We start from the raw sequence: 13,790 nt of genomic DNA on the forward strand, positions 1-13,790 counted from the left end.
CATCTCTACACTCTTCCCTCACTCTCGCTCAGTCTCACTTATTCTCTCTTTCTCTCTTGTTCTCACGTTCTCTCTTTCGCTCTCTGTCTCATTCTTCCTCTTGCAGACAGGGCTTGCAGTCTCGAACATGTCAATGTGAATTTTATTAACTTACAGGAAGCCATTCTGGGGCCAGTTTCACCAATGAGGAAATTCTCACCATTTCTGAGCAGCTTTACTCCTTGGACACCAACAAAGCAACAGAGAATGACGTTCATCTGAATCTTCAAAACTCCGTTCCCAACTCCCAGACTGGGGCTAAGATTGACCACGCCCAACAGCGGTAGGTGCAATCATGAACTGGAGATCATCCAAAACTCTGCTTTCTCAAAGCTGAGACCATGGAGGGAATTGATCACGAGACTGAGTGAGAGTTTTAAATCTGATGCTTTGCCAGACCGGAAGTCAATGTACATCAGCTGCCGTAATCATATTATGATTTGCTGACTGCTCTGTTAACACCTCCTCAATAATAGATTGCAGAGGGTAGCACGATGGCGCATTGCTTCACGGCGCTGAGGATCTGGGTTCAATCCCAGCCCCGGGTCACTGTCCTTGTGGAGTTTGCACATTCTCCCCGTGTCTGCGTGGGTCTCACCCCCACAACCCAAAGATGTGCAGGGTAGGTGGACTGGCCACCCTAAATTGAATTGGGTTTTCAAAAAATTTATTAAAAAAAATAGATTACATCATTTTCCTGATGACAGGTTCCCTGATTTCTCTCTCAATCTTTTCTTGAATAGCGATGTCGCAATCCATTTGCATCCAATGGGACTATTCCACAATCTAGGGAATTTTGAGAATCATATCTGCTATAATTGCAATTATTCTTATGGCACCCGAGGATAAAGACCATCAGCAACAGGAAATTTGTGAGATTTCAGTTCTATTGATCTCTCTAGTGTGTTTTCTTCATTAATATTAATTGGTTAGGTTCCTCACACTCATTAGTCCCTCATTACTCCTTCAAGGCCAGAAGCAGGTAGGTGAGGGAGTTTAGGGGAGTGTGAAACTACATGGACAGGTTTGCCTTAGGGATCTGGTTGCGATTGTACACTGGGCCGGACATGGCCTCTGGGGGGAAGCCCCCCCCTTGCCCCAATTAAGGCACTTAAGGCACTCGAAACATAGAAAATGGGAACAGGAGGAGGCCATTTGGCCTTTTAAGCCTGCTCCACCATCCAGTATGATCATTGGTGATCATCCAACTCAGCAACTAGTTCCTGCCTTCCCCCCATATGCTTTGATCCCTTTAGCCCCAAGTGCTATATCTAACTGCTTCACAGTAGTTTGGCCTCAACTATTTTATATGGTCGTGAATTCTACTGCTCACCACTCTCTGGTTGAAGAAACCTCTCCTCATCTCAGTCCTAAATTCATAGAATCCCTACAGTGCAGGAGATAGCCATTCAGCCCATCGGGTTGGAAGGTCACCCAAGGTTGGATTTAAACCTGGGTCCCTGACGCTGTGAGGTAGCAGTGGTAACCATTGTGTCACCATAGCCCCATATCCTCAAGTCTGTGACTCCTGCTTTTAGACTCTGCCACTTAAGAGCCCTATCCTGCCCAGCCTCATTTTTTAGGCTGATTATTTTAGGGTGGATGACGGTTCAGGCAGCGTGGCCAGAATAAAACAAAATTTGACCTCGAGCAGGAAGGCAATCTCAATCAGAAGGCCCCTTCTGACTGGAGGCACCCTCCTTTTAAGGCCCGATCACCCCCTGACCCCTCTCCATCATCCAAAACACCTATCCCAAGACCCCCAGCATGTTTTGACAAACTTGTAAAAGTTGTTTGATTCTTTTTATAATCGGACTAATTTATTTCATATTCTATTTTTCCCTTATCAATTTTTTAGCTGGTATCTAAATATCTCCCAAACCTCAGATTCATTACTCTTCCTGGTAACAATAAAAGCTTCTGCTTTTGATCCAACTTAATTCCTTTAGTTAGGGTTAGATAAGGGGTTGGTTTAGCACAGTGGGCTAAACAGCTGGCTTGTAATGCAGAACATTGCCAGCAGCATAGGTTCAATTCCCGTACCAGCCTCCCCAAACAGGCACTGGAATGTGGCGACTAGAAACTTTTCACAGTAACTTAATTGAAGCCTACTTGTGACAATAAGCTATTATTATAAGGGGAAAATAGAATATGAAAGCAAATTAGTCCGAATTATAAAAAGAATCAAACTACTTTTACAAGTTTGTCAAAACAGGAGTGGAGAAAGTAAATATGGTCCATGGGAGGCTGAGACAGGAGGAATTGTAAGGGAAAATAAGGAAATGCCAGAGACACAGCGGCAAACACAAAAACATAAGCGTGAATTTTTAAATTAGAGGGGGCCAAAGAACGCATTGCTGCTGCCTCCAGGAGCTCTGATGCCATAATAGACCCTTACGATACACTGGGCTAGTACACAGCCAATTCCAGCCCCACTCATCCCTGACTCACAACACAAGTGAATTAACCAAACATTCTTTGAAAAACTCCCAAGGTTTTTGGCCTTTGGTTGCCCAATGATTACAGTCACCAGGTTTATAAGTTGAAACACAATTACTGTTTATTTATAGCAAGATTAAAGATGAAATAATGACAAGCCAACCTACTACCCCCCCCTCCCCTTTAGCTGTCCCACGTTCTACCCACACAGATAAGACAGACGAACACAGACCGGGAGAGGGGTGAAAATAATAAGGATGAAGGTCAAAAGATAAGAGTCTTTGCTTCCAAAGGTGGTTATGTAGCAGGCTTTCCTCATAGATTGATCAAAGCCTCTGGTTTACAACAAATAATACCTTAGCTGTGGCATCACAGCTTTTCTCGGGAGGCCCCTTGGCTTCATATCATTTTAGTTTGTGGTTTATTTCCAGGCCTCTTTCCTTCTTGAGACACTTTATTTAATTTCAAACCTTGCCTTCAGCTCGTGGTTTGACCTCAAGCCTTTGCAACTGCGAGAGGATGGCACCCAGACTTACTTGTGAGAGAGAGTCCTCAAAGTGGCCGTATTGAGAGAGTTTAGCTGAATCTCTTGGAAGAGAAATGATCAGAACCCTCCATACCACCTGCTGAATCAAAAGTGAAACTAAAATGTAACCTCGTGGCTCCGAGAAACATTCCAGTGGGATAATATCCAATCACCTTCTGTCATCAGTAAGAAGTCTTACAACACCAGGTTAAAGTCCAACAGGTTTGTTTCAAATCACTAGCTTTCGGAGCACTGCTCCTTCCTCAGGACTTCTTACTGTGCTCACCGCAGTCCAACTCCGGCATCTCCACATCATCTTCTGAAGAATAAAGGGATTAAGGGTTATGGTGTTCAGGCCGGAAAGTGGAGCTGAGTCCACAAAAGATTAGCCATGATCTTATTGAATGGCAGAGCAGGCTCGAGTGGCCAGATGGCCTACTCCTGTTCCTAGTTCTTATGTTCTTATGTCATCAGGCAGTGCACAGACTTTTGGGTCACCAGCCACATCAATCAAATCAAGTCATCACTGAGGCCGGTCAATCTCCAATCGCAGTCTAAAACAGCACAGCCTTCTGGAATCTGCTTGTTTGAATTAAGGCAGCTTACAGTCTCAGTTGTCTTCAAGTCATAGGTCTATTAAACATGCATGCAGAGGCTGGTTTAGCACAGGGCTAAATTGCTGGCTTTTAAAGCAGACCAAGGCAGGCTCTCTACAAGAAGAATCCACCTTGTTTCACACCCCTGACTTCTAGGTAGGATCAAGGAAAACCCAAAAGCTTTCTATAGGTATGTCAGGAATAAAAGAATGACTAGGGTAAGAGTAGGGCCAGTCAAGGACAGTGGTGGGAAGTTATGTGTGGAGGCTGAGGAGATAAGCGAGATACTAAATGAATACTTTTCGTCAGTATTCACTCAGGAAAAAGATAATATTGTGGAGGAGAATGCTGAGACCCAGGCTATTAAAATAGATGGCATTGAGGTGCGTAGGGAAGAAGTGTTGGCAATTCTGGACAAGGTGAAAATAGATAAGTCCCCGGGGCCTGATGGGATTTATCCTAGGATTCTCTGGGAAGCCAGGGAAGAGATTGCTGAGCCTTTGGCTTTGATTTTTATGTCATCATTGGCTACAGGAATAGTGCCAGAGGACTGGAGGGTAGCATATGTGATCCCTTTGTTCAAGAAGGGGAGTAGAGATAACACCGGTAACTATAGGCCGGTGAGCCTCACGTCTGTTGTGGGTAAAGTCTTGGAGAGGATTATAAGTGATACGATTTATAATCATCTAGATAGGAATAATATGATTAGGGATAGTCAGCATGGTTTTGTGAAGGGTAGGTCATGCCTCACAAACCTTATCGAGTTCTTTGAGAAGGTGACTGAACAGGTAGACGAGGGTAGAGAAGTTGATGTGGTGCATATGGATTTCAGTAAAGCGTTTGATAAGGTTCCCCACGGTCGGCTATTGCAGAAAATACGGAGGCTGGGGATTGAGGGTGATTTAGAGATGTGGATCAGAAATTGGCTAGTTGAAAGAAGACAGAGGGTGGTGGTTGATGGCAAATGTTCAGAATGGAGTTCAGTTACGAGTGGCGTACCACAAGGATCTGTTCTGGGGCCGTTGCTGTTTGTCATTTTTATAAATGACCTAGAGGAGGGCACAGAAGGTTGGGTGAGTAAATTTGCAGACGACACTAAAGTCGGTGGAGTTGTAGACAGTGTGGAAGGATGTTGCAAGTTACAGAGGGACATAGATAAGCTGCAGAGCTGGGCTGAGAGGTGGCAAATGGAGTTTAATGTAGAGAAGTGTGAGGTGATTCACTTTGGAAAGAATAACAGGAATGCGGAATATTTGGCTAATGGTAAGATTCTTGTAAGAAGTCTTACAACACCAGGTTAAAGTCCAACAGGTTTGTTTCAAACACGAGCTTTCGGAGCACGGCTCCTTCTTCAGGTGAATGGAGCCGTGCTCCGAAAGCTCGTGTTTGAAACAAACCTGTTGGACTTTAACCTGGTGTTGTAAGACTTCTTACTGTGCTCACCCCAGTCCAACGCCGGCATCTCCACATCATGGTAAGATTCTTAGCAGTGTGGATGAGCAGAGGGATCTCGGTGTCCATGTACATAGATCCCTGAAAGTTGCCACCCAGGTTGATAGGGTTGTGAAGAAGGCCTATGGTGTGTTGGCCTTTATTGGTAGAGGGATTGAGTTCCGGAGCCATGAGGTCATGTTGCAGCTGTACAAAACTCTGGTCCGGCCGCATTTGGAGTATTGCGTACAGTTCTGGTCGCCTCATTATAGGAAGGACGTGGAAACTTTGGAACGGGTGCAGAGGAGATTTACCAGGATGTTGCCTGGTATGGAGGGAAAATATTATGAGGAAAGGCTGATGAACTTGAGGTTGTTTTCGTTAGAGAGAAGAAGGTTAAGAGGTGACTTAATAGAGGCATACAAAATGATCAGAGGGTTAGATAGGGTGGACAGTGAGAGCCTTCTCCCGCGGATGGAGGTGGCTAACACGAGGGGACATAGCCTTAAATTGAGGGGTAATAGATATAGGACAGACATCAGAGGTAGGTTTTTTACGCAAAGAGTGGTGAGGCCGTGGAATGCCCTACCTGCAACAGTAGTGAACTCGCCAACATTGAGGGCATTTAAAAGTTTATTGGATAAGCATATGGATGATAATGGCATAGTGTAGGTTAGATGGCCTTTAGTTTTTGACTTTCCATGTCGGTGCAACATCGTGGGCCGAAGGGCCTGTACTGCGCTGTATCGTTCTATGTTCTATGTTCTACCCATATCCCAGAAAATGTTTCTCTTCTGATAATTATCCAATTGTTTTTAAATCAAATATGATTGAATCCGCCACCACCACCACACCCTCAGACAGTATGCCTGTGTCCATCACACTCCCAGACAGTGACTCTCCATCCATCACACTCCCAGACAGTGACTCTGCATCCACCACACCCTCAGACAGTATGCCTGTGTCCATCACACTCTCAGACGGTGACTCTGCATCCACCACACTCTCAGACAGTGACTCTGCCACCACGACACTGTCAGACAATCACTCTTCCTCCACCACACTCTCAGACAGTGACTCTCCATCCACCACACCCTCAGACAGTATGCCTGTGTCCATCACACTCTCAGACAGTGACTCTCCATCCACCGCACTCTCAGACGGCGACTCTGCATCCACCACACCCTCAGACAGTATGCCTGTGTCCATCGCACTCTCAGACAGTGACTCTCCATCCACCGCACTCTCAGACGGTGACTCTGCATCCACCACACCCTCAGACAGTATGCCTGTGTCCATCACACTCTCAGACAGTGACTCTCCATCCACCGCACTCTCAGACGGTGACTCTGCATCCACCACACTCTCAGACAGTGACTCTGCCACCACGACACTGTCAGACAATCACTCTTCCTCCACCACACTGTCAGACAGTGACTCTCCCTCCACCACACTCAGACAGTGACGGTGCACCCACTATACTCTCAGACAGTGACTCTGTCACTACCATACTCTCAAACAGTGCCTGTGCCAAGACCACACTCTCACAGTAACTGTGTCTACACCGCACTCTCAGACTGTGACTGTGCCTACATCACACTCTCACACAATGATTGTGCCTCCACCACACTCTCAAACTGTGACTGTGCCTCCGCCATACTCCCATACTGCGACTGTGCCAACACAATACTCTCAGACAGCAACTGTGCCTACACCACACTCTCAGACAGTGACACTGTCTCCACCATACTCTTAGTGACACTGTCTCCATCATTCTCACACAGTGACAGTGTCTCCACCGCACTCTCAGACAGTGACTAGGTTTGTACAACACTCTCAGATAATCTGTCTGCATACACCACACTCTGAGGCCATGCACCACAACTGTGTAGGCCAATTGAGGTCATTAAGTAGCAATTAATGAACTTTCATCCTAACACTACTTGCACTTAACTGGCAATAGGAGAGGCCCATGCAAAGTGTCCAGACCGACAGCAGTGAGGATTCACCCCCCAATAACGGGCCGCATGTGCCCAATGGAAGGCCCCTCCAAGGTGCAACTTCCTCCAGGTTCCCCTGCGTGTTTGGCCTTTGTACCCTGGCCCCCTCTCGTCTTCACTCCCAATCTCTTAACAAGGCCTGCCATCCTCCCCCTGTGAAACCCCTGGATTCACGTTTGGTCCCAGCAACAAATACTTGGAATAACATTATTGAGTTAACAGCGCAAGTAGAGACAATAGAGTATGATTTGATTGTGATTTCTGATACAGGGTTACAAGGAGACCAGGTACGGAAGTTGAATATCCAAATGTACTCAGTGTTTTGGAAGGATAGGCAAAAAGGAGAAGAAGGTGGTGTAGCTTTGTTCGTAATGGAAGGGCTGTAGTGAGAAATAATATTGGCACTGGAAATTAAACCATAGATTTAGTCCGTGTAGAAATAAGAAGTAGCAAGGGAAACAATCATAGAATGATAGAATTTATAGTGCAGAAGAAGGCCATTCAGCCCTTCGAGTCTGCACTGGCCCTTGGAAAGAGCACCTTACTTAAGCCCACTACCTCCACCCTACCCCCATAGCCCCACCTAACCTTTTGGACAGTCCCTGGTTGGAGTAATCTATAGGTTCCCTCATCGTAGTTCCATAGTAGGACACAGTATAAAAGAGGATACATTGTGTTCTGTTAAGAAAGCTATGACAATAATCATGGTGATTTTAATGTGCATATGAAATGAAAATCACTTTTTGTCACAAGTAGGCTTCAATGAAGTTACTGTGAAAAGCCTCTAGTCGCCACATTCCGGAGGCTGGTACAGGAATTGAACCGTGCTGCTCGCCTGCCTTGGTCTGCTTTAAAAGCCAATGATTTACCCCAGTGTGCTAAACCAGCATATAGATTGGATTAATCAAATTGGCAAGAATAGCCTCTCGAGAAAGTTTATACAATGTATCAGAGATTGTTTCTTGGAAAAATATGTTGTCAATTCAACCAGGGAGAAGGCTATTTTAGATGGGATTAATTAATGGTCTTACAGTAAAGGATCGTCTGGGGAAGAGTTACCATTGCATTGTGAATTTCAAATTCATTTTGAGGGCAATAAAATTGAATCCCACACAGGTGTTCTGGTGTTAAATCAAAGTTATTACATCCACAAAGAACTTCAATAATTCCAACCAGTCTTCAGTTCCCACCACAGACTGTGCTCCACAGCCACTGAATCAATGAAGAGAATTTAACCTGAGCTGGGAGGTGGGAGCAAGGTACTGGGATTAGTAAAATTATTGGACGTTCTGGTGGATCAGCTTCCCAACCAGGTTCTGCTATTGGCGAAATTTACTGACAACAGAATGAACCGTGAGCAGCTCCGGCCACAAGGAAGTGGAAGCCAATCGGAATATTGAAATATCTCGTTAAGGACCATGTTAGTAACCTGTTAGCATGCCTGTGAGGTCAACGCCAGATGAATGCAGGCAGCCTAAAAGCAGCCGACCTTGGGGAATTTGTTTTAAATCAGAGAATGATCGTGTGCAGGACAGCCTCCACAATCTCAGGCATTTCCTTGGCGAGGATTCCCTTCCGTCAACTGAATTTTTATCACTTTCTAATTTTTTCTAGATAACCTGCTCTAGGCTTCTGGTTTCCATTCTACCTCACTCCTGGAGGTTTCTGAGCAACTGGCTCTCTGGTTGGGCTGACACTTTTCAGGGTGGCGTTTGTTCTTAATACTCAAAAAGAAAATTCTGACATCAGTCAAAGTGGAGAGGTATAGGTAATGAACAAAGTAAAAATTGATAGACAGGATGCACAGCAAAAGCTGGTAATGCTCACAGTGGATAAGGTAGTTTGGATGACTTGCATCCTAAAACTCTAAAGCAATGATGCAAACAGCAAAAGGTTCGTCATAATCTTCCAGTCTTCCCTATACCAAAGAATCACACAGGATCACATAATGATACAGTGCAGAAGCGGCCCTTCGGCCCATTGAGTCTGCACCGATGCATGAAAGACATCTGGCCTGATTATATGGAAGAGGTGCCAGAGGATGGTGACACCCTTATTCAAGAAAGTATGTCAGGACATTTCCAGTAGCTACAGGCTGGTCATTATAACATCAACAGTGGGTAAGATTTCAGAAACAATAATTTGGGGGAAAAGCAACAGGAATTTTGGGAGATTTGAGTTAATTAAAGAGAGCCAGCATGGATTCATAAAAGACAGATCACGCATGACTAAACTAATTGAATTTTCTGATTAAATAATACAGAAGGCTGTTGAAGGGAATGTGGTGGATGTTGTCTCAATGAATTTTAAGAAGGAATTTATCAAAGTTCCATATAAAAGGCTGCTTAACAGAATTGGATCTCATGGAATAGGAAGGCCAGTGTCAGCTTGGCTAAAATATTGGGTGAAGGGTTGAAAACAGTGAGTCATTGTCAAGGTTGTGTTTCAGACTGGAAGATATTAAGCAATGGTGGCTGCCAAAGGCCAGTGTCAGGAGCATATTTTTATTTGTTATATCTCAATGACTTAGTATTGGAATACAAGAGTAAAACTTCAAAATGTATCAATGATACCAAATTGGAAAGTGTCGCAAACAGTGAGAATGCTAGCAGTCGACTACTCCAGGGCATAGATAGACTAGCAGAATGGCAGATTTTTGGAGCATCAGGAGGTGAGTTATTTACCACAGGATTCTTAGCCTCTGACCTGTTCTTGTAGCTACAGTATTTTTTTGAGTGGTCAAGCTCAGTTTCTGATCAATGGTCACCCCAAGGATGTTGATAGTGGGGCATTTAGCTAAGGTAATGCCACTGAATGTCAAAGGGCGATGGTTAGATTAATTCTAGTTGGAGATGGTCATGGCCTGGCACTTGTGTGGTATTATTGGAAATTGCCACTTGTCAACCCAAGCTGGGATATTGTCCAGGCCATGCTGCATTTGGACATGGACTGCTTCAGTATCTGAGGAGTCATGAATGGTGTTGAACATCGTGCTTTCATCAGATAACATCTCCACACTGACGTTATGATAGAAGAAAGGCCATTGATGAAGCAGATGAAGATGGTTAGGACAAGGAGACCAAGCTGAGGAACTCATGTAGTGGTGTCCTGGAGCTGAGATGATTGACTTCCAAAACCACAACCATGTTTGAACCAAGGCTGCAATGTGGTCAGGATTTGAATGACCCTGGCGGAACCCAAACTGAGCATCAGTGAGCAGGTTACTGTTGAATAAGTGTTCCTTGAAAGCACTGTTAATGACCCCTTCCATCACTTTACTGATGATGTAGAGTAGACTGATAGGGCAGTAATTGGCCGGGTTGGATTTGTCCTGTTTTTTGTGTGCAGGACATACCTGGGCAACTTTCCACATTGCCAGATAGATGCCAGTGTTGTAGCTGTGCTGGAACAGCTTGGCTAGGGGCATAGCAAGTTCTGAAGCACCAGTCTTCAGTTCTATTGCCAGAATATTGTCAGAGCCCTTAGCCTTTGCAGTATCCAGTGCCATCTGCCGTTTCTAGATATCACGTGGAATTAATCAAATTGGCTGAAGACTGACATCTGTGATACTGGGGACCTCAAGAAGAAGCCAAGATTAATGATCCACTCAGTGGCACAGTGGCTAACACTGCTGCCTCACAGCCCCAGGGTCTCGGGTTGAAATCTGGCCACTGGTGATTGTGTGGAGCTTGCACTTTCTCCTCGCGTCTGCGTGGGTTTCTTCCGGGTGCTCCGGTTTCCTCCCACAGCCCAAAGATGTGCAGGTTAGGTGGATTGGCCAAGCTAAATTGCCCCTTAGTGTCCAAAAGGTTAGGTAGGGTTACTGGGTTATGGGGATAGGGTGGAGGCGTGGGTTTAAGTAGGATGCTCTTTCCAAGGGCCAGTGCAGACTTGATGGGCCAAATGGCCTCCTTCTGCACTGTAAATTCTATGATTCTATGAATTCTGGCTGACGATTGTTGTGAATGTTTCAGCCTTCTCTTTTACACTAATGTGCTAGGCTTCTCCATTATTGAGGATGGGGACATTTGTTCAGAGAACCAGCACAGACTTAATGGGCTAAATGGCGTTCTTCTAAAACAATGGGATGATTCTATTATTCAATGGTTACCAAAGACCAGTGTGGAATTTGTGGGTTTCCTCCGGGTGCTCCGGTTTCCTCCCACAGTCCAAAGATGTGTAGGTTAGGTGGACTGGCCATGATAAATTGCCCTTAGTGTCTAAAATTGCCCTTCGTGTTGGGTGGGGTTACTGGGTTTTGGGGATAGGGTGGAGGTGTTGATCTTGGGTAGGGTGCTCTTTCTAAGAGCCGGTGCAGACTCGATGGGCCGAATGGCCTCCTTCTGCACTGTAAATTCTATGACAAGAGTCTCAGGGTGCAGACTGTTAAGGTTCCCCGTGGCCTCAAATGAATACGAGCTTTTCCAGCGAGTGGGCGGGGCTTCCCGTTAACACGGGAAGCCTCGCGGGCATAAAAACCCATCGGGAAGTGGAATTAGAGATAGCAGTGCTGTGTGATTAAACCTTCTTGTTTTGTCTTTGTCATCGCTTCCTTGTGGTCGCTCTGTCTGGATTCAATAAGTAGCATGGGTATTAAAGTCAAAGACATCTGTGCGTGCAGGTCCACAGATCTTTGAAGGTGGCAACACAAATGGACAAGGTAGTCAAGAAGGCATACAGAATGCTTGCCTTCATTGGATGGGGCATCGAGTATAAAAACCGGCAAGTCATGCTTTGGTTGAACCTTGATAAGGCCACACTTGGAATATTGCGCACAATCCTGGTCGCCACACTACCAGAAGGATGTGGAGGCTTTGGTGAGGGTACAGGGGAGGTTTACCAGGATGTTGCCTGGTCTGGAGGGTGTTAGCTATATGGAGGGGCTGAATAGACTTGGACTGTTTTCATTAGAAAGACAAAGGTTGAGGGGTGACCTGATAGAGGTCACAAGATTATGAGAGGCATGGAGGCAAGAGTGGATGGGCAGGCACTCTTTCCCAGAGTGGAGGCGTCAGTCACCAGGGGGCATAAGTTTATGTGGGGCAAAGTTTAGAGGAGATGTGCGAGGCAGGTTTTTTACTCAGAGGGTAGTGAGTGCCTGGAACACTTTGCCAGGGGAGGTTGTGAAAGCAGGTACATTAACGGCATTCAAAAGACATCTTGACAAACATATGGATCGGATGGGTACAGAGGAATATGGCACAAGGAAGTACTCAGGGTTTTGGCAAACGATGGTATCATGGCCAGTACAGACTTGGAAGGCCAAAGTACCTGTGCTGTATCATTCTTTGTTCTTTTTCTACAAATTTCCGAAAACTTACAGAACTATGCTCATGTGAGAGCACCTTTAAGAAATGGATGTTTAAGAAATGTACCTTTAAAAAATAGTGCTGCTCATGTCACTGGAGTGATGTCAGAGTGTGGGTGGAGCTGAGCTCTACTTCTGCTTTTTAGTTTCAGTTTGAGAAAAGCTTGGGTGTGTCTGTGTTTTTTCAGTGAGCTGTATCTGGAGTTAAAACAAAGGGCTGCACTGTTGATCTCTGCCATCCAAAGACTATCTATGGATCATTTGGTGAACCCAGAATTGTAAGAGTTCTCAGTATTGAGTGTAAACCTAATATGCTCCTCTTTGAAGGTTTGTTAAGTCTTTTGGATGTTAGAAGGACAGCTTACAGGGTTACTTAGTGTTGTATTTCTTTGGGGGGGGGGTGTATTTGATTTACTGGTTGCTAAGATGTTCACTGTGTTTTAGAGAGGTTAACTTGAGTTCATAGAATAAACATTGTTTTGTTTTAAATAAATACTTGTCCATTTTCTGCTGTACCACACCTGTAGAGTGGGCCGTGTGCTCGCCATACCGTAATCTATTAAAAGTTGTGGGTCAGGTGAACTCCATGATACACTTTGGGATTCTCTAAACCCTGACCTATAACACTATCTAATCTCACAGCTCTTTTTGCTTTTCCTATTTAGACTTTTTGCCTACGTGAATGAAGAGGTCCTGTTCTCAAAACCAACATTTGCTGCATTCATTGCACTCTTAAACAACTACAACCGAATGACTGGCATTTCAGAAAAGTTCACAATGGAACAGCTGGAAGAACAAGATGTGTTTATCAGTGAGGTTATGAAGACTGCTGTCATGGACAAACTGTACAGGATTCTGCTGTCAAAGAGTAAGTGTTTGATCACATTCTTTCAAAACTATATAGATGGATCGGTGGAGTGTGCGATAAAGTGGTGATAGAATTTAACACAGAGAAGTGCGTGGTCATGTGAGGTACACAATAAATGGGAATATACTAAGAGGGGAAGATGAAGAGGGAGACCTGCGTACAGGTACACAGGTCCCCAAGTTAGCTCGGAAGGACCTAAAGAGAGAGCTAAGAAGAGCTAGGAGAGGACATGAGAAGTCTTTGGCAGGTAGAATCAAGGAAAACCCTAAAACTTTCTATAGGTATGTCAGGAATTAAAGAATGACTAGGGTAAGAGTAGGGCCAGCCAAGGACAGTAGTGGAAAATTGTGCGTGGAGTCCGAGGAGATAGTAGAGGCACGAAATGAATATATTTCATCAGTATTCACACAGGAAAAAGACACTATTGTCAAAGAGAATACTGAGATACAGGCTACTAGACTATACGGGCTTGAGGTTCATAAGGAGGAGGTGTTAGCAATTCTGGAAAGTGTGAAAATAGATAAGTCCCCTGGGCTGGATGGAATTTATCCTAGGATTCTCTGGGAAGCTAGGGAGGAGATTA

At 44.9% G+C, this 13,790-nt stretch overlaps 1 protein-coding gene across 1 annotated transcript in view; it reads left to right on the top strand.

The window, feature by feature from the left end:
• Positions 1-13,790, top strand: part of LOC119954304 (poly(U)-specific endoribonuclease-like) — a 114,588-nt gene that overhangs the window by 49,775 nt on the left and 51,023 nt on the right. Inside the window, exons 4-5 of the mRNA XM_038779415.1 lie at positions 157-322; positions 13,005-13,207. Coding sequence (XP_038635343.1) covers positions 157-322; positions 13,005-13,207 — 369 coding nt within the window. The remainder of the gene's footprint in view (positions 1-156; positions 323-13,004; positions 13,208-13,790) is intronic.

Source organism: Scyliorhinus canicula, chromosome 19, assembly GCF_902713615.1.
Source record: "Scyliorhinus canicula chromosome 19, sScyCan1.1, whole genome shotgun sequence".
In the NCBI taxonomy this organism is placed as follows: Eukaryota; Metazoa; Chordata; class Chondrichthyes; order Carcharhiniformes; family Scyliorhinidae; genus Scyliorhinus; species Scyliorhinus canicula.